This window comes from Podarcis vaucheri (genome assembly GCF_965113315.1).
Source record: "Podarcis vaucheri genome assembly, chromosome: 9".
Classification (NCBI taxonomy): Eukaryota; Metazoa; Chordata; class Lepidosauria; order Squamata; family Lacertidae; genus Podarcis; species Podarcis vaucheri.
Genome location: NC_138767.1, coordinates 10,045,624 through 10,067,294, shown reverse-complemented (window position 1 = coordinate 10,067,294; position 21,671 = coordinate 10,045,624). Strand labels below are relative to the sequence as shown.

The following is a 21,671-nucleotide window of genomic DNA, read 5'->3' as shown; positions in this document are numbered from 1 at the left end:
ATTTATTATTATTATTATTATTATTAGCACATATAAAATGTGTGTGGAGGATTACTAGGCCATGCACTGAACAATAGATACTAAAGTACATAAGATGGTCACTATTTTCCTCTGAGGTATTCTCCTTGAGGTAGGTCTGTCTGGCTACATCGCCTTCTGGGCTTTGTTGTCCTATGAATTTTCTATTTTTATTTTGACAGGGTTTCGAATCTGTTGTCTAACATGATTCGGCTTTTGCCACCAATCCTTTTCTGGCTCAGTTCCCTTGTCTGCAAAATGGGCTGAATGTGTGATGCTGAATCACAAATGCAAAGCATTTCACCCTCTTAAGCGAAAGAGCTATACAAACAACGTAAGTAAAATCCGTAAATTATAATGAATGGGATTATTTTTCTTATCATTTCTAGGTGTGCGCTTAGACAACTTTTTTTAAAAAAAGGCTCCCTCTCCCCCCTCCCCCCTTATTGAAACAATCACAAGGCTGGAAATATGAATACAGCTTTTATTAAGATGCCAATATGCCCTCATCAGGTTTCTAGAAAATTAGACAAAGATATGTGTTCAGAGGTCAGCAGTGTTGACTCAGCAAAATCTAGGGTCTGTGTGCAATCTGAAGTCACAGAAAGTCTTTTCTCGCTGCACCTGCAAATATGAAAAAAGAACATTTCTTTCATGGCTATGGGAAAGGGATGAGTTAATTAGCAAAGATATGCTTGTGCAGTGTTAGCACTGGATACATTTGTGCAGAGAAATACATGATCAGCCTAAAGGATTTGCCATGCTACACTTTTAATTCTCAGTCACTTGCAATAGCACAGGTGTAGCATCCTGTCATGAATGAGCCAGCCCCCAGTGAAGGCTTGCAGCCAGCTCCCAGGGAAGACTTGCAGCTAGTCCCCAGTGAAGGTTTGCAGCCAAATGAAGAAAGCAGCCAGGAACAGAGAGGGTTAACTGCCATGCAGGATGAGCGTCGGCTAGTACCAACTCCCCCGCCCTGGTGGAGAGCCAGCTGGGACCCAACCAATGCTCCCGGGAAGTGCCAATTGGCATGGACAGAGAAGGAAGCAGTTTGTTAGAACAAGATGAGATGGGAGCTGAGCCAATCCCTCTTAAGAATAGGCTAAGGGGAGGGCTGTTAGACAGAAAACAAAGCAAAAGGCGCAAAGTGAGAAAGTTCAATATCTTCTGTATCCGGAAGACGTCTTCAGAAGGGTCATCTTGATCGGCGATGGAGGAGGCTGCATTAAAGCCTCCTGGAGCTATCTGTTTGTTTTGAGAATAAATCATCCTTTTTAATGAACTACACTCACTGTGTTATCAAGCCGGGGACTGGACTCCTGACACATCCCAAAGAGATGTTTGTGAAATAAAAACTTTTCAGTGCATACACAGGCACAACACCGTACCCTGCATCCCACACAGAGTCTATTTTTGCTTTCCTACCTACCTGAGCCTTCCCCGCTCCAGAAGACACAACTCATATTCTCACAATTAGTTCTGGGCCAAGCAGTCATCACTGGTGCATGTGTAAGCCACTTCACTTTGAACCTGAAAATGGGGGGGGGGGGGAGAGAGAAATGTTTCAAAACTCTTATTTTCTAGGGTTGTCATATTTCAAAAAGTGAAAATCCAGAAACAAAAAGTCATTGAGCTCTTTTTGGGGGGCAAAGTTGTTGCGAAATCTCAGAAGAGAATTAAGTTTTTATTTTTTATGAAATTCACCAAAATTTAGACTTCCGACATTGGTTGCCATACATCTGGACATACATTTCCTGGACATTTCAGCAATGTCTCTAGTAGGTCCCAGAAACCAGAAATCCAAGGGCTGCTTCCTTGAATTGCTGAGCTGGAGAGACGGCTCCTTACCTTCAGCCCGCAATACGATGGAGGTGCGTTCAAATGGCAGCAGGTGGATGCAAACGTAGACCTTTGCTCGACCAGCCCAGAAATGGTATCTTCAGAGGCACTGGGAAGCGCCTTGTGATAGTGCTCTCTTAGCCTGCAGAATGGGCATAATATCTGGTTTAAGAAGGCCTTGCATATTGCAATTTCAGGGGGGAAATGACTCATTCAATATGTGTTTCATGAGGCACTACTAAGCCAATGGACTATACCGCTACATAGTGGATTTTTTTTTATGTACCGTATTTTTCACTCTATAGGACGCACCCGACCATAGGACGCACCTTGTTTTAGAGGAGGAGAACAACAACAACAACAAATTCTCCCCCTCTCTGTGCAGCGCCCCTTCAGTGAAGTGGCAGGAGAAACAGAGCCCCTTCCATTTTTCCTCCCGCTTAGCTGAAGGGGCGCTGCGCCTTAGCTGAAGGGGCACCTACCCTTCAGCGAAAGGAACCCGAAACCTCCGGAGCGCAGCAGGAGCGCTCCCACTGCGCTTCGGAGGCTTCGGGTTCCTTTCGCTGGAGCCAAGAAGCCTGCATTCGCTCCATAAGACACACATACATTTCCCCTTAATTTTTGGAGGGAGAAATGTGTGTCTTATAGAGCGAAAAATACGGTATGCTTAGAAACCCAGCAGATGACTGGCAGGTTCCCACCAAATCTGATTTTACTTGGTTCTGATCACATGTGAAATTTCACTTCTATTAGCCTGCTTTGCATCTATGAAAACAAGGTTCCCTTTTTCTTGACTGATCTTGGGTTGAATCTTTTAATGTTCCGAAGTAATATCTACCTATCCATTAGAGAGCTATAATAGCATGTCACCAACTGGTTCTTTGTTTCGTTGCATCGTAAAATGTTTTGATTATTCCAGAAAAACTTTAAAACTGGAGAAAGCAATACAGCTGTGTTGCTAGCACTTTGCATGGAACCCCACCTCCGAATCGAATCCTTAACATCTACATCGGGTTAGAGAACATTTTAGAACCCAAGAGCAACTATTTTTTGGGTGGGTGAGGGCACATGTCAATGATCAGAAGAGAGAGAGGTAAAGTGGGTGGAGCAATGGATATAATTTTTTACCGTTGTGTACTAGAGTAGTTTCTAACATGCTACCTCACTACCCTTCATCCAGACAAGCAGGAAACATAATCAGACACATCCCAGCCATGCAAAAACACTCAAGGACAGGGAAATGCAAAGTCAGAATTGGTGTGGCTGATGAGAGGCATGAGGGCCGGACAGGGAGACTTGGAGGGTGGCCATTGTCAATTGGGAGTGAGGTTCTCCACCCCAATCTACAAGCTGAAATAAAATCTTCAGAAATACAGCTAAGCCTATACAGTCATACCTCTTGTTACATTTGCTTCATGATACTTTTTTTCAGGTTGTATCCTGCGGTGACCCGGAAGTACCGGAAAGGGTTACTTCTGGGTTTCGCCACTTGCGCATGTGCAGATGCGCAAAATGACATCACGCGCATGTGCAGAAGCGGCGAATCGTGACCCGCACTTGTGCGGAAGCACAGACGCGGGTTGCGTTCCTTTCAGGTTGTGAACGGGGCTCCGGAACTGATCCTGTTTGCAGCCAGAGGTACCACTGTAAATTACATGGGGGTTACTGTATATTCTGGGGGTCATGCCTAAAGCCAATATTGCTTATACAGTAGTACCTTGGTTCTTGAACTTAATCCATTCCGGAAGTCCGTTCGACTCCTGAAACATTTGAAAACCAAGGCATGACTTCCAATTGGCGCAGGCACCCCAGAAACAGTAGCCGACAGCCGCAACAGAAGTTCGGCTTCCGAATAACGTTTGAAAACAGGAACACTTACTTCTGGGTTTTGGGAGCCGATTTGTTCGTCAACTAAGTCGTTCGAGAACCAAGGTTCCACCATAGTCATAACACACTGGGTCCAATGGTGGCTGGGATCGCCAAAGTCATTTCCCACAGAACCCAGACTGCTTTCTGCCTCCTATTTATTTATTTATGCCGCGTGCATAACACTGAATGCCCACAAATTTTGGGCTTACTATACAACCACTCCTTATCTAGAAGGTAGCGCTCACCTCTTCTTGAAATCCAGGAAATTATGAGTTGTGTAAGCTCCGCACATTTCATTTCCTTTCGAAAGCAAATCAAATAACTTTGTCGGTGGTTTCTGGAGTTCATAAGGAAAAATGTAGAACGGCAGTCATATTAAGCAGTATATAAGTGCTTTTTAAGCAATAATGAAATTCTGCAATGCTGATGCCACCAGTGAAAAAAACTGTCTCCGTGTCACAGCAAGTCAATAATAATCAGGCCATGTCTAAACTAACTGGTTTCCGTTTGCAGTACTAGTTCTTTTAGCATTCCCTTTAGGGCAGGGATGGGGAACATGTGGTCATACGGTCATTTGTTGGACTACAGTTACCATCATCCTTGACCATGCTGGCTGGGGCTGATGGGGGTTAGAGTCTAGAAGCCCACATCTAGAAGCCCACATTGCCCTCATAGTTTTTATTTTATTTTTAATGTGAAATGAGGAGCGGAAAGGGTTTCGTTTAGGGCAGTTTTTCATGTTAATATGCCAAGCCATATTCTGGAGACCCTATGGAGGCAGAAGATCGCTCGTGACTGGCCCAAGGTAACTCAGTGAGATTCACTGTTGTGAGGGGGTTTATCATTGAAATAAAAAAAATTAAGGTCATATATATATATAAATGTTCATAAATGTACCAAGCAGGCGCATACATAGATGTGTGGACCACATGTCTGGCGCAGCACAGGAGGACTGCCCTGAAACCATTTTCACTCCCAAAGTGACCAAATGTTTTCTCTGCAAGGAGTGAGGAGGTGGGGGAGCCTCCCCATTGTATTTTTGTTCTCAAATCCTGTCTTAAGGGTATGTCTGTGTATGAATAGGGTGAGCCTGTGACCTGGCTCAGGAACTAAGTATTTGTCATTACAAAAGACTGGCCAGGCTCCCCACGGTATCCAGTCAAGTAACCATTTACAGGTAACTTGCCAGACAGGAGATAAACAACACACTCAGATTTCTGTTGTAGGTCACCTCTTCTGTGATGTAGGTATGATGTTTCTGGGGGTGGTCTTGGACTCCAAGGCAGGCAATTTAAAATGTCTATATAAGGGCAGACACACCTTTGTTCGGGGTCCTTCTCCTTTCCTGCCTGTGAGGGGAGCACCCTGTTGCAACAGTTCAATAAAGATCAGGCTTACGAGCTGCTTTGCTTCTCAATATTCTCTGGTTGGCCTCGGTGCTTTTCTCCGACCGATGGAGAACCTACAAAGGACTCTATAAGGGCTCTTGTATCCCACATAAGGAAATAAGGGCAGATTTTCGTTTATTACATCATAGAATCCAAGAGTTGGAAGGGACCACATGGGTCATCTAGTCCAACCGCCCTCTTTTGCCCAACATAGGGATTGAACCCATTATCCTGAAATTAAGATTGAGGTTGGATGGCCATGTGTCATGGATGCTTTAGTTGAGATTGCTGCAATGCAAGGGGTTGGACTAGATGGCCCTTGGTGAATTACTTCCAACTCTATTTACAGATAGGTAGCCGTGTTGGTCTGCCATAGTCAAAATAAAAAAAATTCCTTCCAATAGCACCTTAAAGACCAACTAAGTTAGTTCTTGGTATGAGCTTTCGTGTGCATGCACACTTATTCAGATACACTGAAACAGAAGTTGCCAGATCCTTCTATATAGTGAGAAGGTGGGGAGGGGTATTACTCAGAAGGGTGGTGGGAATGGGAGATTGGCAGATAGCTGAGATGAGCCTGTTGACGACTCTTAACGACTGCAATAGGTCTTACAGGAAAAGGCAAGGGGTGAGAAGGTGAAAAATGGCTCATCGTCTAACATTGTGTATGCCATCAAATGCCAACAGTGTCCTTCAGCTCTCTATATTGGACAAACAGGCCAAACCTTACGCCAAAGAATAAACGGACATAAATCTGACATCAAGAATCACAAAACAGAGAAACCAGTAGGAGAACACTTCAATCTCCCAGGACATTCTATACAAGATCTCAAAGTAGCTGTTTTACTACAAAGGAATTTCAGAAATAGACTGGAAAGAGAAGCTGCTGAATTGCAACTCATTACCAAACTTAAAACCATGGAGAGACCTGGTCTGAACAAAGACATTGGATTCTTATCTCATTATACATCACTAAGCCATTTTTCACCTTCTCACCCCTTGCGCACGAAAGCTCATACCAAGAACTAACTTAGTTGGTCTTTAAGGTTCTACTGGAAGGAATTTTTTTATTTCCAACTCTATGTCTCTTTCAGACCGGGCTCTTTCAGGTTTTAAAACTAGGGCACACTATATATGGGGCTGCCCTTGACATGCAACCTTCATCTGGTCCAAAATGCAGCTGCTAGCCCCCCCTCTAGGGCCCAGAGGGGGGAGAGTGCGGTCTCCAAAGGCTGATGGATCGTCAAATGACTGATAACTGTGGAATAAGGTTTATCTACATTGGAATATTGCAAACAGTTTTGCCTAACAATTTAACTTGGAAGGTACTGGTTGAATGAAGCTCAAAAGGAAGGTTTGGGCAATTAATGATTGGAAGTTGCTGCCCCATTAAACTTCAGATAACAGGCTTGGACAACATCCCGGATTGGAACGGAGACAGAGGAAGCTGCGCTGATACAAAGACAGTTGGAAAAATATATACTAACGAAGCTGTATTCGACGGATGAAAGTACATGATGTTTGACATGATTGAGAATCGTGGACTCAGGGACAAAGAATTATAAAGCGTCAAAATCGAGATGTGGAAAACATGGAAACAAGGAGGAGAGGCAGGACTGAGATGTGGAGATATGCTTCAGAGATCCAGACCGCGGGGAGCTCCAAAAAATTAATAATTATAATTTGGACCATAACTTGGTCTTTTTTATTTTAGTTTTTTATTTTAATTTATTTAATTGGAGCATTATGATTGGATATATTAATTTGATGTTTTTTTATTGGAAAATCAATAAAAATGATTTAATAAAAAACAAAAAACAAAAACAAAATGCAGCTGCTAGATTACTGGCTGGGCTTCTGTTTAGAAATGAAAAGAAGCTTTCAGAACTATATTGCATCTTACCTTTCCGGCAAAACAAGCAGCGGGGTCCTCCGTGCCACAACAACTGTTCGCCACTGTTAGGCTATCGTCATAGAGAGCAACGAGAAGAGCCTCTGGGGCATACGTAAATGTCTGGGCAAAGCGGTGTATATAGCTGCAACAGAGAGAAAAGCCTCTCAGAACATTTCACAGAACGTTTGCGCTAGGTCTTCCTATGCTCTTACAAAGGTAAAGGGACCCCTGACCATTAGGTCCAGTCGTGACCACTCTGGGGGTGCGGCGCTCATCTTGCTTTATTGGCCGAGGGACCTGGCCTACAGCTTCTGGGTCATGTGGCCAGCATGACTATGCCGCTTCTGGCGAACCAGAGCAGCGCACGGAAACACCGTTTACCTTCCTGCCGGAGTGGTACCTATTTATCTACTTGCACTTTGACGTACTTTCGAACTGCTGGGTTGGCAGGAGCTGGGACCAAACAACGGGAGCTCACCGTGACCTTCTGATTGGCAAGTCCTAGGCTCTGTGGTTTAACCCACAGCGCCACCTGTATCCCAGCGCCACCCGCGTCCCATATATCATATATATATGACCATATATGCTCTTATATCAAGCAGCTAACCAGGACTTTTATTCTTCATGAATAAGTTCTTGAAAAGTTTGTTTTAGGAAGGAATTTGTTCCAGTTCATTCCTCACCTTACAAATGAATTAGTACCCAAGGCTCTGGGTCAAGGCTGGTACCTTGGGTTATAGATGCTTTGGGTTACATGTTTTCAGGTTACGGATGTGCCGAAACCTGGAAGTACCGGAATGAGTTACCTCTGGGTTTCAGCACTCACGCATGCGCAGAAACGCTAAATCATACTTTGCGCATGCGCACAAGCGCCAAATCGCGTCACATGCGTGCGCAGACGCAGTACTGCAGATTGTGAACGTGCCTCCCACATGGATCATGTACGCAACCTGAGGTTCCACTGTACTGTTCTCTTTCTATTTTAATTATTGGTATGGGTTTAACCAGTGCTTTTTTCCAAAAAAAAAAAAAAATGAAATACTCATATTGAAATACCGTCCCTCAATCAGGCCAAACTTAGATTCACAAAATGTTTAGGGGTATGCGTACCCCTGTGTCCCCTCAGAAAAAAAGCACTGGGTTTAACAGATTTCACATATGTATAGAGTTTTAATTTTATCAATGTTTAATTGTTTTTAGATGATTGACTTCTTTGAGAAAATGTTTGTACCGGTTCTTGTTTTTAACTGTAAGTTGCATTTGAGTCCTGTCCGGGGGAAAATGCAGGTTGTGAAAAATAAATATATAATAATGATAATTAGGGCTGCGTGGCTACTTTTTTCTTCAAAATAAACACATTCAGTTTCAGTCCTGCATATTACAACACATCATAGCTTGTCTGGGAGAACTTAAATGTTTTTCCTTGGTGCCTAAGGCCCCAGTCTCTTCCACAAGTCCTACCACTAATGAATTAAGAAATGTCCTGTTACCTTCAAGTCGGGTGGGAAAAAAGCATATAAGTGGGTTCTCCCACCTTTTAGACGCAGGTTTATGTTGAAGTGGGAATTAAGGTCAGTTTGCAATTTTGAGTTTGGAACCAGCAGGTGTTGCCAATAATGAATAAGCACATTTAAATTACAGCTAATTAAAAAGCTTATCTCTAGGAAAGTGTGTGTGTGTGTGTGTGTGTGTGTGTAGGGGGACACTTACTTATAAATTTCCCGCTGTCTACAGTCCACATTACACAGGCATTCAGGAGTCGGATGTGCAACATTTGAACTGTCGGTATTCTTGTCCCATGGCAGGGAGTATATGCATACGTATTTCTGCAAGGAGCCAGAATTGTCTAGGCAACAGTCGTTAATTCTTTTATCTTGGGTTGAGAGTTTATTGCAGGTTTTGGCAGTGTGGTTCGACACCTGTGGAAGGAAAGGCAGCCAATGATTTCACAACAAAACTGAACCACATGCGATGGTTTGTGTGGAAGGATGCGGGCAGCAAGGGACCAATTTCATGTGGCGTGTCCAGCCACAGAGGCCAATTTCAAAGTAATTAACTAACTCGACGTTTTTAAAATCCACCTTTTGGGAAAGGGCCATAGCTCAGTAGTAGAGCATCTGCTTTGCAGGACTGGAAATGTCCACTGTTTGAAACCCCAGAGACTTAACTGCTGGTTAGTGTAGACAGTACTAAAGTAGATAAACCAGTGACTTTGCTCAAGATAAAAAAAGAGCCATATGTCCCTGCTTCACCTGAAATGTCCCAGGAGAGAAATATACCATCAAGGACTGGCTGAAGAGTAGTGGCAGAACCCCCTAGGGCAGGCACAGGCAAATTCAGCCCTCCAGATGTTTTGGGACTACAACTCCCATCATCCCTAGCTAACAGGACCAGTGGTCAGGGATGATGGGAGTTGTAGTCCCAAAACATCTGGAAGGCCGAGTTTGCCTATACCTGCCCTAGGGCGATCTCAGAGGAGGAAGGCTCAGAGCCCGGGGAGTGGTGGTGGGACACTGAGAACAAGTCAGAGGATGAAGCGGGGGCAGAATGATTGGAGGCTGAAGAAGCAGCAGGCTTGAGTGAGAGAGAGGAGCCAGATGCAGAAAGCAAGGCAGACTCAGAACATGAAGCAGAGAAGGAGGGGCTAGAGGCAGCAGAAGCATCCACCGAGCTTGCCTTTCATACTGTAGCAATCTCCCCTCCTCCCTTGCCTCCATGTTTAAGGCTGCTTTGGAGGCATCCAGCTGGGGAGGGGAGTTAGTGGGAAGTGCTCTAGTTATCTCCCGCTTGGACTACTGCAATCTACTCTATGTGGGGCTACCTTTGAAGGTGACCCTTCAACTAGAACTACAACTAATCCAGAATGCAGCAGCTAGACTGGTGACTGGGAGCAGCCACCGAGACCACACAACGCCGGTCTTGAAAGACCTACATTGGCTCCCAGTATGTTTCCGAGCACAATTCAATGTATTGGTGTTGACCTTTAAAGCCCTAAATGGCCTCGGCCGAGTATACCTGAAGGAGCGTCTCCACCTCCGGACGCTGAGGTCCAGCGCTGAGGGCCTTCTGGCAGTTCCCTCATTGCGAGAAGCAAAGCTACAGGGAACCAGGCAGAGGGCCTTCTCGGTAGTGGCACTCACCCTGTGGAACGCCCTCCCAGCAGATGTCAAAGAGATAAACAAGAACCTGACATTTAGGAGACATCTGAAGGCAGCCCTGTTCAGGGAAGTTTTTAATGTGTGACATTTTAATGTATTTTTAATCTTTGTTGGAAGCTGCCCAGAGTAGCTGGGGAAACCCAGCCAGATGGGCCGGGTACAAATAATAAATAATAATAATAATAATAATAATAATAATAATAATAATAATAATTAGACAAGGACCTTCAGTCCTGACAACTATTCCATGGGGGCCAGTCCTTGGTGCTTGGGATGCTGTTTTCTTGAATAAAGAGCTAACTTTTCTGCTTTTCTCTACGTCTTGAGTACTGACCTACATCTGAACCAGCCCTGACATATACAGTGGTACCTCGGTTTTTGAAAGTCTCCATTGAAGAACATTTCAGAACTCGAACGCCAAAAACCGGGAAGTAAACGCTTTGGTTTTCAAATGCGCCTCGGAAGTTGAACATGCCACACGGCTTCCGTACTGAGTTTTCCATATTGAGTTTTCCATTTTCGAACAATTCGGAACTCGAATGGTCTTCTGGAATGGATTACGTTCGAAAGCTGAGGTACCACTGTACGTGGTCCAAACCAAAAATGAACTGATTGAAGCATGCCTACCTTCCTATAGGTAAACTTTTGGATATTCTTTTTTGGAATTCGTAGACTCATTGCACTAAATCCACACTTCCTTGGAAGTAAGTATTGAAATATGCAGAACTTGCTTCCAAGTATATGGCTCAATCTGTGTTACGTAGTTGGCATGATCACATGACACAGTTCTTCCTGTCTTGTACCATTTTGGAACCAGTGGAGGGCAGGATCACAGTTCTGAATGCCCCATATAAAAATTGTTCTGCAGATGGAAAACCAGCACATAGAAGACTAGTTGAGAAGGCCCAGTTAAAGCCCATCTCTTTGATTTGCTCCTTTTCTATGTGGAGCTGGAAGCGGTACACCCAGCAAGAGCTACGTCACCTGATTCTGCAGATAAGAGGACTCAGCCATTCCTGTCGGACACAGAATGCTCTACTATTTTCAACAGAATGACAACGGCCATCAATGTGAAACGGCCTTTTGCTCCTGAATGCTCACCTCCTTCTGGACACAGTCTTCTTCCAATGAATCGCAGCACTTGGCAAGCACTTCAGAAGCATCTTCAGCGAGGGATAAGATATCCTCAACAGAAGCATTTGGACTTTTCTGAGTATATGTTATGAAATAGCTAGACATGGGCAGAGAAAATAAGTGGGAATTTAAATTAGTGAAGCTATCCCAAAATGGTCCGTTCAAAAACACCTAAAAACTCTGAAACCCCATTTTAAAATACAATATACTCCTATAGAGACTCCTTATATTGAGTTTAAAATCAGAATTGCATTTGGGTAGAAACTGTTTCTCAGGCGGCTAGTCCTAGTCTTTGTAACTCTGTACCTTCTTCCAGAAGGCAGAAGCTGAAAGAGATCATTTCAGGAGTGTGCACTATCCTGCACTATCTCTGCAGCTTTCTTATGGCACCTGGAAGCATAGATTTGATCCAAGGTGGGAAGAGTGCAGCCAATTATTCTCGCTGCAGTCTTTACAACCCTGGACAGCATTGTTTTTCCCCTGGCCGTGCAGCTCCTATTATTATTATTATTATTATTATTATTATTATTATTATATACTGCCCTATACCCAGACGTCTCAGGGCAGTTAACAGAATTGCTGCAACATGCCTATTAGCCCTTTCTTGTCTGAAGCAGTGTAGGAAAGGGGGCAGTGATTGGCTCCATTTCCCAAATCCTCTGATACTCTCTGACCTTCCCACATTTAGTGTGGTGTATTCTAACCATGCTAAGCTAAATGTGTGAAGAATCCCAGTCGCTAATATGTGTCCAGGCAATAATAGGTCTATTGTCGTGATCTGGCTTCAGGCAGTGACCTGGACACAGTGGATGAGAGTACCAAAATGTTTATAGAGGATCTATACTATAGGGAACCTCTGGCCCAATTTGGGAGCTCCTGAGTGAAGCTGGCATCTCACAAAAGGGAAACTGTGGCTCTTCCAGTTTCTCATTTTTCCATTCTTAAATTCAGTTCTCCACATTTCTCCAGCAATTTGTGATTTTTTTGTTTAAATCCTCATGAAAATTCGTTAGCATTTTAGTGTGAATTTTGCCCGACAAACACATTTTTGTATGCAGATTGGGCTAATGTTCAAGTTTTAGCAAACCATTTCCCTTAACATAATGCATGTTTGCATGTTATTTTCGCTAATACATTCATTTTCATGCAAACTCCCCCTTATATTATTGTCTAGTTGAAAATTGCATTGCAAAATTCAGTAAAGTGTGATTTATTTATTTTTTTGGAACGATGGTTGTGTTTCAGTTCTCATATTGTTTTGCAACATGTGAATTAGGTAGGTTTACCTTTAGTTATGAAGTGAATCATTTTGTGTGTGCCCTAGACAGAATTCTTATGCACTGCTGCATTTGAAAAACACGACTTGAAAGACACATTTGGATATGGTAGCAAATTTGGTACTATCCCGTGAAATTCCATTGCAGTTTGCATCTTCCAACCCAGATAGATCTATCCAAGCTTTCACAATGAACAGGAACTACCAAAAATTCAGAGATTCAACAGGTAAAGTTCTGACTTGCCATAAATACATAGGATGCAGAAAGTTTGCTTTGTACCTGAGTTTTGTTTTCTCTTTCCCAAACACGGAATAGCGGGAGCACGCTTTGTTGGACAGATCAGTGAGCATCATGAGAGACTTCCTCTCCAGCTTCTGCAGCGTAAAAGAAAGAGGTGAGATCAAACACTTGACACACTTAGTGAAGGGGTCTGCTTCTAGCAGATCTGGAAGTGCCTGTTAACAGGAATCCGAAATATAACAGAGCTTTGCAATCACACATTTTCACTCAATTTAGTTGTCAGGGATGTGAGGCGAGTAGTCATGAGGAAGTCCTAGAACTCTGTCATAGAATACCAACCGTAAAATGGGTGTTAGGAACATTCCTTCCCAGAGTGAAAGAGAGAGCTCTGAGGAACAAGGGGAGTGGCAGGAAGGAGGAGACAGAGGGTTGCTTCCTTCACATGCGGAGAGTGAAGCGAGCCCCTCCTTGTTGGGATGCGTCCAGGGAGTCGGTCCAGTATACCTGAAGGAGCGTCTCCACCCCCATCGTTCTGCCTGGACACTGAGGTCCAGTGCCAAGGGCCTTCGGGCGGTTCCCTCATTGCGAGAAGCCAAGTTACAGGGAACCAGGCAGAGGGCCTTCTTGGTAGTGGCACCCGCCCTGTGGAATGCCCTCCCACCAGATGTCAAAGAGAAAAATAACTACCAAACTTTTAGAAGACATCGGAAGGCAGCCCTGTTCAGGGAAGTTTTTAATGTTTAACAGGTCATTGTATTTTAGTGTTTTGTTGGAAGCCACCCAGAGTGGCTCGGGAAACCCAGCCAGATGGGCGGGGTATAAATAATAAATTTTTGTTGTTGTTATTATTATTATTTGGCAGGCCCCCAGCTGGCTCTAGCCACCGGCCGGCAGCCGGGCGGAAGCCAGCAGAGATAAGAACTCTTTGCAACGGAGGTGGTGGAGAGAGACACATGCCTATTTACAGGCATTTATTCAGCATCAGGAACAAAGGGGAAAACATGTCTGCTTCCCTTTCGTGTCCAAGCAAACAGCAGTATAGCAAAAGCAATATACAATGAAAGTTCCCAGCAGACTGTGCTGGAAGTTAATAGACACGTGACATACAGCAATCCACACATCTGTTCTAAAGGTGGAATGGAACTATATCCTAACACTCCCGTCCCAGGAGGCAAGTCATAAATTTTCAGGACAGTGTCAGGCAGGCAGAGGGGCCGCAACTCTCAGACACGCTTTCTCCTTGTACTAGAAGGATGTGCAGAGTTCAGGCTTGGTGTCCAGCCCACAAAAGGAGGAGCAGATGGCGTATTTCCTGTTGGAAAAGAGCCCACCCCCCCATTGGGCTCATCTGACCCTTCGAGTGCGGAAGACTGAGCTGTGTGCTCGAAATGAACTATTGTGTAAATACCAATAAATCTGAAAATTATGAAAGCGCCGGCCTGCCGTCTCTTGGTGTGAGAGGGAGATCGTATATCCTGACAGCGGGAATCAAATGTTTACCTCACAGAGATGTGAGAATCTCTGTGGTGACTCTTCATCAACTGCATTACAGGCAATGGCCAATTTACGCACATCAAATGGGCACCTGACTGTGAACATGCGCATTGTGCCGAACCCATTGGCAACTTTAAAAATGGCAAAAATGCCCCTAAAAGCGCCCAGAAAGGGCAAAATTTGCAAAAATCCTAGCAATCCCAGGAGCCTTTGCACCGACCTTTGAGGCCTGTGGAGAGTTGGCGTTTGAGCTAGGAGGTTTGGAGGGAGTGATTGTAGTGAGAGTTTGGCGTCTGGTAAGTTCTGCTGGGTTTTTCAAGGGTTTCTGGAGATTTAGAGGGTGTTTGCAGGCTTTTCCAATGGCGTTTCCAATATACGCAATTTTACGTAACCGTGCGGTGCCTCGGAACGTAACCCTCGTGTAAATTGGGAGTTGCCTGTACTTTGAATAATTCTGCACATGAGTCAAGGACAGCAAAAAGTGAGTTCCACCCAACTTCTCCAATGGAGAAGGTCTGTAGCCTAGTAGAAGAATATCTGATTGCATGCAGGAGGTCCCAGGTTCAAGCCCCAACATCGCCAGGTAGGTCTGGGAAGATTCCTGGGCTGAAACCCTGGAGAGCCATTGCTAGTCAGTGTAGCCAATACAGAGCTAGATCAGGCTTCCTCAACCTTGGCCCTCCAGATGTTTTGAGACTACAGTTCCCATCATCCCTGACCACTGGTCTTGCTACCTAGGGATCATGGGAGTTGTGGGCCAAAAACATCTGGAGGACCGAGGTTGAGGAAGCCTGAGCTAGACGGACCAGTGGTCTGGCTCAGTATAAGACAGTATCCTATGTTCCTAACTCTGTGGGTTTAAGCTTTTGACAGATACTGAGGTTGGGAGCAGGGCCAGCCCACCCATGAGACAAGGTGAGGCAACTGCCTCGGGCGGCAAGATCCACATGGGCAGCAGATCCAGACTCCAAGGAATGCACAATGGCAGGGAAGTGTCAATATTCTTCTTCTTCTTCTTCTAAAAACCCATTGCAAATATGCACAACATGGTCCCTTAGGTGGCTGGCAATACTACATAAGTGGAACAAATTGTGAAGCATCACTGAGAAGGCATTTGATGTGCTTGGTGCTTAAAGTTCATTTGTCAGGGAAATGGCTGCAGCTGAATTGGAAATGCAATGTGTTTAGTCCTGAGAACAGAAAGCACCTACCTCTTTTAAGAAGCAGACTGTGGGTTGCGCATGGGTACAACATGTTCCGACGATGGACAAGTAGGTCGTTGTGGAGGCGATCAAGAGTGGCAAAGGTGTATGGCTATGGTCAATGGAAAACTCATACAGAAACCTAGAAAATGGACCACAAAGTAGAACATAAGTGATTGCATATCACAAGTGAGGTCAGCGAAATCTTTGCAGCTACTTCCATTGTCAGACTTCTCCAAGTGCTGAGTCTCCACATTTTATGCTCTAAAGGGATGGTAAATTTTAAACTCTACTAACTGGATGTTAACTCATAGAAGTGATAAGAGGAAGGATAAATAATAAATAATATCCTATCCAACCTCCAAATCCCTCCAATATTAAATCCCCAGCTGTGCAAAACAACAAGATAAAAACCCGTTTGTGGTTTTAAAGTTCTTTCTTGCTTCACAGACACCTCACTGAAAAGAACTTTGGGCAAACTGGAGAAAAAATAAGTTTCTAGAAGGAAAATATATGGGGTGGTATATTTGCATTATAACAGACCCAGGAAAGAGCCATAGCTCAGTGGGTGGAGCACATCACATGCTTTGAGTGCAGAAGATCCCAGCTTTTCCTCTCTGTTGTTGAGAGTAGAAAACTAATTCTAGGCCGAAAAATCTCCGCTCCCCCCCCCGACTGCTGTTGGTGGACAGGAGTGAGCTAACTGGATCAATGATCTTGACTCAGCAGAAGGCAGCTTCATAGGGTGAGATTTGTAAGAACTAGAGTGGTACCTCTGGGTGCGAACGGGATCCATTCCGGAGGCCCGTTCGCAACATGAGCAGAACGCAACCCGTGCCTGCAGGTCGCGATTCACCACTTCTGTGCATGCGCGTGACACTTCTGTGCATGCGTGGGACAGGTAAGTGGCACAGTTGAAATGCACACATGACTCACCTGTCTGCAAAGTCCTGGGGGTCCTTTCTGAAGGCCCCACATAGTTCTTCATTGGATGGCTCCACATATGTATGGAACTCCTTGGGTGGGTGCTTCAAGGCTGCCAGGCATAGCTTTCGTTCAAGGCCTTCCTCACGGCAACAGGCAGCTGTCCCTGGATGCTTCGGGAAAGGGTTATTTGGGTCACAGGATTTGGCTGAGAGTGCTAAAGACTGGGTAGGAGGAAGAGAGAGGGAAGGAAAAAAGAGGGAAAGGTTACAAGTTTGCCTAAGTATTACAGCCGCTGATACATAAAATCACAAGAAAAAACACTGTCTGATCAAAGCAAAAGGAAATCTAGGTGGAATCTACACACATACAGAAAACACTGTGAAATTGTGAACAGAATGTGAGTAAACTCTTTTTATACTTTTATAGAAGACTGTGTCATGTCTTATCTTTTATGAGGGAATAAGGGGGAAATACCAGAACAGTTATAATAGAGGCTTTAGTGAGCCTGAGCAAAAAAAATCCGCTGAGTTTAAAAAGGGGAACGTTACTCTGCTAAATTGTAGAACTTGTTAACACAAGTTGGAAAGGATATAATCAAACAATAGACGCGGGTGGCGCTGTGGGTAAAACCTCAGCGCCTAGGACTTGCCGATCGCATGGTCGGTGGTTCGAATCCCCGCAACGGGGTGAGCTCCCGTCGTTCGGTCCCAGGTCCTGCTCACCTAGCAGTTCGAAAGCACCCTTAAGTGCAAGTAGATAAATAGGTACCGCTTTATAGCGGGAAGGTAAACGGCTGCTCTGGTGCTGGTTCACCAGAGCAGCTTCGTCACGCTGGCCACGTGACCCGGAAGTGTCTGCGGACAGCGCTGGCTCCCGGCCTCTAGAGTGAGATGAGCGCACAACCCTAGAGTCTGTCAAGACTGGCCCGTACGGGCAGGGGTATCTTTACCTTTACCTAGATGCTCTCCTGCATCCCTGAACATTCCCACATGACCTTCCTCAAACCCCTGCTATAAATCAGTGTTGCATGCCTCTTCTCCTGCAGCGTCAGGAGAAGGGGTGTGTGTGATCTCCACTATTCCTCATCCGCCTCGCCCTCTTGAGTCCAATCCCTGACAGTTTGGAATGGAGCAGCCCAGCAGGAGCGCATGGGTGAACCAGCAGAGGCAGACCCTTCCCACGGCAGGGACAGCGGCCCCCTTGGGAGCTACCCTGAACTACCACGGTGGCAGTCCGAGCTCTGACAAACACATCTGGCCAGCTGACTGGGGGGGGGGAAGGGAGGAAGGACAGCAAGTGCCCCGGCCATGATGCTGACCTCCACGCTGCCACCAACTGTTGCTCACTGAGCCTGCCTGAGCGCATGCTGGCCTGACCTCGACTTGGAAGGAGCGTGGCAAGATGAGGGGGCAGGGGAACCCCCCGTCACCTGCCATACCCCCCAATGTTCACCTCAAGTTGGTACCACTTAGCACCGAGAAGGTCTGGGTGCACATATATGCTTGTGGAAGTGTACCTCTGTTGTGTAGCATTCCGGGTCGGCTCCCTCAACGCAGCATTTTTCCGCAAGGGCGACAATCTCCACCGCGATACTCTTGACTTCCTCAAAGGTGCTGTTGGTATACTTCCTGCTGTTCATGATAATTGCTCTGCGAACCAACAGGAGGGAAAGGGTATTATAATAATCTTAGTATAATCCAAAGTGCTGGTTTTGCCCTATGGAGCCTTAAATGGCTCAAGGACCACCTCTCTCCATATGAACCTACACAAACCCTGAGAGCATCCTTTGAGGCCCTCCTTCATGTGTCTCCTCCTTGAGAGGTCCAGATAGTGGCAACACGAGAATGGGCCTTTTCTGTGGTGGCTCCCCACTTGTGGAATGCTCTCCCCAGGGTGGTTTGCCTGGCACCTTCATTATATACCTTTATGACCCAGGCGGAAATATTCCTCTTCAACCAGGCGATACGATAACAACACGGTACTATACAATACGTATCTACAATAATCTACATAAGACATTCAAAAACCAACAAGCCTGCTATCCCAGCTATCCCAACCTGGTTAGCCCCTTAAAGACTCTGATACCCCATAATTAAATGCAATATACTCCCATAGAGACTCCTTACATAGCGTTTAAAACCAAAATTGCATTTGGATAGAAACTGTTTCTCAGGAGACTAGTTCTAGTCTTTGGCTGGTTAACATTTGATACCTTTTAAAATGTGTTGTGGGAAGGGGGTGGGGCTCATTGGTTTACTTTTCTTCCTATTTTTTATATCATGTACTTTGTGTTTGTTTATCTTGCATTTTTATGTTGTGAACTGCCCTGGGATCAATGGATGAAGGGCGGAATGCAAAATAAACAGACAGACAGACAGACAGACAGACAGACAGACAAACAAAATGACAAACATGGAATTGTGGAGTTGAAAGGGATCCCAAGGGCTTTGTTGCAATCAAGCAATATATCAATTTTGTTTAATAACAGTACAAATAAAGCAAATATTTCCACGCTATACTGTGGCCACCAGCAGCAGCCAGCAAAACCCTAGACACGAAAAGCCATTCAATTCCACATTCTGGCAGTCTCCACCCACAATGTAGTAAGTCTAGGACCCTCGTACCTACGGGACCGCCTCTCCTGGTATGTCCCACGGAGGATCTTATGGTCTTCAAAGAAAAACTTCTTGGAGATCCCGGGCCACAGAGAGGTTAGACTGGCCTCAACCAGAGCCAGGGCTTTTTTTGGCCGTGGCCCCAATCTGGTGGAACGCTCTGTCACAAGAGACTAGGGCCCTGAGGGACTTGACATCTTTCCGCAGGGCCTGCAAGACAGAGCTGTTCCACCAGGCCTCTGGCCAAGGCACAGTCCTTTGGTAATCTTCATAGAACTCTAGCTCAATGGTTGCCATAAATTTGATTCTGGATTGATTTTAGAATGTATTGATTTTAGAATATATTTCAATTACTTATAGGTAGCCGTGTTGGTCTGCCATAGTCAAAATAAAAAATTCCTTCCAGTAGCACCTGAAAGACCAACTAAGTTAGTTCTTGGTATGAGATTTCGTGTGCATGCACACAGGTATCTGAAGAAGTGTGCATGCACACGAAACCTCATACCAAGAACTAACTTAGTTGGTCTTTAAGGTGCTACTGGAAGGAATTTTTTATTTCAATTACTTGATTGTGATTTTATGTAAACTGTGTTACTTTTATTGTTGTTAGTTGCTCTGAGCCTGGCTTTGGCTGGGGAGGGCGGGATATAAATAAATAATAATAAATAACAAATAAATAATAAATAATAAATAAATAATTTATTATTATTATTATTATTATTATTATTATTATTATTATTATTATTATTATTATTTCTCCCTCAGAGCCAGCCTGCCTTACCAAATGGCTGTGTGATCCACCAAACTCTCTCCTTATTGGGTTCTGCTCTGGCTCCCCCCACCCGGTTTGGCTCAGTATTTTCGAAACCAAAGAGCGGCAGCCCTGTTCAGAAACAGATATTTGATATCTCCCTTTTACGACCAGAGCTTCCCCATTTTGGCTGGTCTGAAGGACAGCAGGTGTGTGGCTCTGAATAGGTGCCACCTTCAAAAATACGTACAGAGAACGGAATTTGTCTTTCCCCAAGTGGTTGAATTCTTGACAGATTTTCTCTCTCATGTAATCCCGTCCTGAAAAACCAAACAGGAGGAAGAGCAATTAATTCAAAAGCCCGTTTGCATTTCAAAGAGCTACCATATCACCCCAGTTACTGTTATCATCATTGTCACCATGGAAGGGGGGGGAGGGGAAAAAATAATGTATGAGACTATATGATTATGTTGAAATTGCAAATAAAAACTTTATTTTTATTTTTTTAAATAGTCTTCCCCTCCATGAATTTGTTTAATCTTCCTTTATTGCAATCTAAGCTGGGGACCATCATTGTTGCCATTGGGAAGAAGTTCCATACTTAAACTCTGTTTTGTGTTCTTTCTTTTGTACGTCACATCTGATGTAGGTGGGGTGGCCCACAACACAACTGAAAGCATTTGTCCATCTTTCAAAGATGTGCCCATCTCCAGATTCCTGAAAGGTTGCCTGCTTGATAACAAGAAGAACATATGTTTGAAGAAGATTGGGAAATGTTCATTGAATATATGGGGGGAAACTGTGTATATTTGAAAACGTGGGCAGCATTCAGATAAATTCAACCATGTAAATAAGTTTTGATGGATGCAATAATGGAAGATTCAATGGTTTAGCTTATATAAAATATGCAGGGATTTATGTTATGCAAAATGAACCATGGGAAGGGAAGAAGAAGGGAAGTAATTGATATTTTAAGGTTGTTTAAATATTCTAAAATGTAAAACAGAAAATGTAATAAAAATGGGGGGGGGGGATGTTGCTTGCTTGATAATGGCCAAGCTTAAAGATCCTGAAAGCATGCTGCTGTTTATTCTTCAATAACTCCAGGTTAGGAAAAGTTTCTGGAAGATGGCTTACACCTTTGGAGAGGCATAAGTCACAACTTAAAGGCAGCTCACTGTTTCAGCAATTGCCACCGAGTGCTTACGGCGCTGAAATGAGTCTTGACAATCACCAAGGGGATGATATTTTATCCTAAACCCACCTCTCTCGTTTCCTCCCCTCCAGGGCCCCAATTTCCACAATTCCTCTCTTGTCTCCTCTTGATTCATTAAGGCTAATAGGGCTGCAAAATGTAATAAAATAAAAAATCCCACTTTTTACCACTGCTTCTTTCATCCTCACTGCACATTTTGGAAATGAGTATGTTATGTTCTAGAAGCAAAAGCTGAGAATTTCTAAGGGAAATTGATGTTTCTGCTCATTAATTCTGGGTGAAGGCTTCGTGTACAGAGAGAGAGCATGGAAACCCGAACAATGAAGGAAGGATTTGTGCTCTCTTCTGGGCGCTTTGAGACTGTCATTCTTCGCAGTCGAAACAAAAAATAATAATATTCCCCCCCCCATTCCAGTAGCACCTTAGAGACCAACTAAATTTGTTATTGGTATGAACTTTTGTGTACATGCACACTTCTTCAGATACACTGAAACAGAAGTCAGCAGACCCTTATATATAGTGAGAGGGTGGGGAGGGATATTACTCAGAAGGGTTTTGGGAGTTGCGGGATTCAAGGTAGTTTTGTGCAGTTAAAGTAGGTGAAAATACTCTGGCGGTTGAAATCCACTTTAAACAATGGAATTTGACT

At 44.4% G+C, this 21,671-nt stretch overlaps 1 protein-coding gene across 1 annotated transcript in view; it reads right to left on the bottom strand.

Annotated features, from left to right (window-relative positions):
- Positions 1-488: 488 nt before the first annotated feature.
- GC (GC vitamin D binding protein) overlaps positions 489-21,671 on the bottom strand; it is a 38,645-nt gene continuing 17,462 nt past the window's right edge. Inside the window, exons 2-13 of the mRNA XM_082236527.1 lie at positions 20,057-20,126; positions 17,957-18,089; positions 16,450-16,661; positions 15,523-15,655; positions 12,857-12,951; positions 11,268-11,397; positions 8,719-8,927; positions 7,018-7,150; positions 3,972-4,063; positions 1,867-1,999; positions 1,448-1,548; positions 489-642 (exon numbers count right to left, since the gene is read on the bottom strand). Of these exons, the coding sequence (XP_082092653.1) occupies positions 1,492-1,548; positions 1,867-1,999; positions 3,972-4,063; positions 7,018-7,150; positions 8,719-8,927; positions 11,268-11,397; positions 12,857-12,951; positions 15,523-15,655; positions 16,450-16,661; positions 17,957-18,089; positions 20,057-20,126 (1,397 nt within the window). The 3' untranslated portion in view covers positions 489-642; positions 1,448-1,491. The remainder of the gene's footprint in view (positions 643-1,447; positions 1,549-1,866; positions 2,000-3,971; positions 4,064-7,017; positions 7,151-8,718; positions 8,928-11,267; positions 11,398-12,856; positions 12,952-15,522; positions 15,656-16,449; positions 16,662-17,956; positions 18,090-20,056; positions 20,127-21,671) is intronic.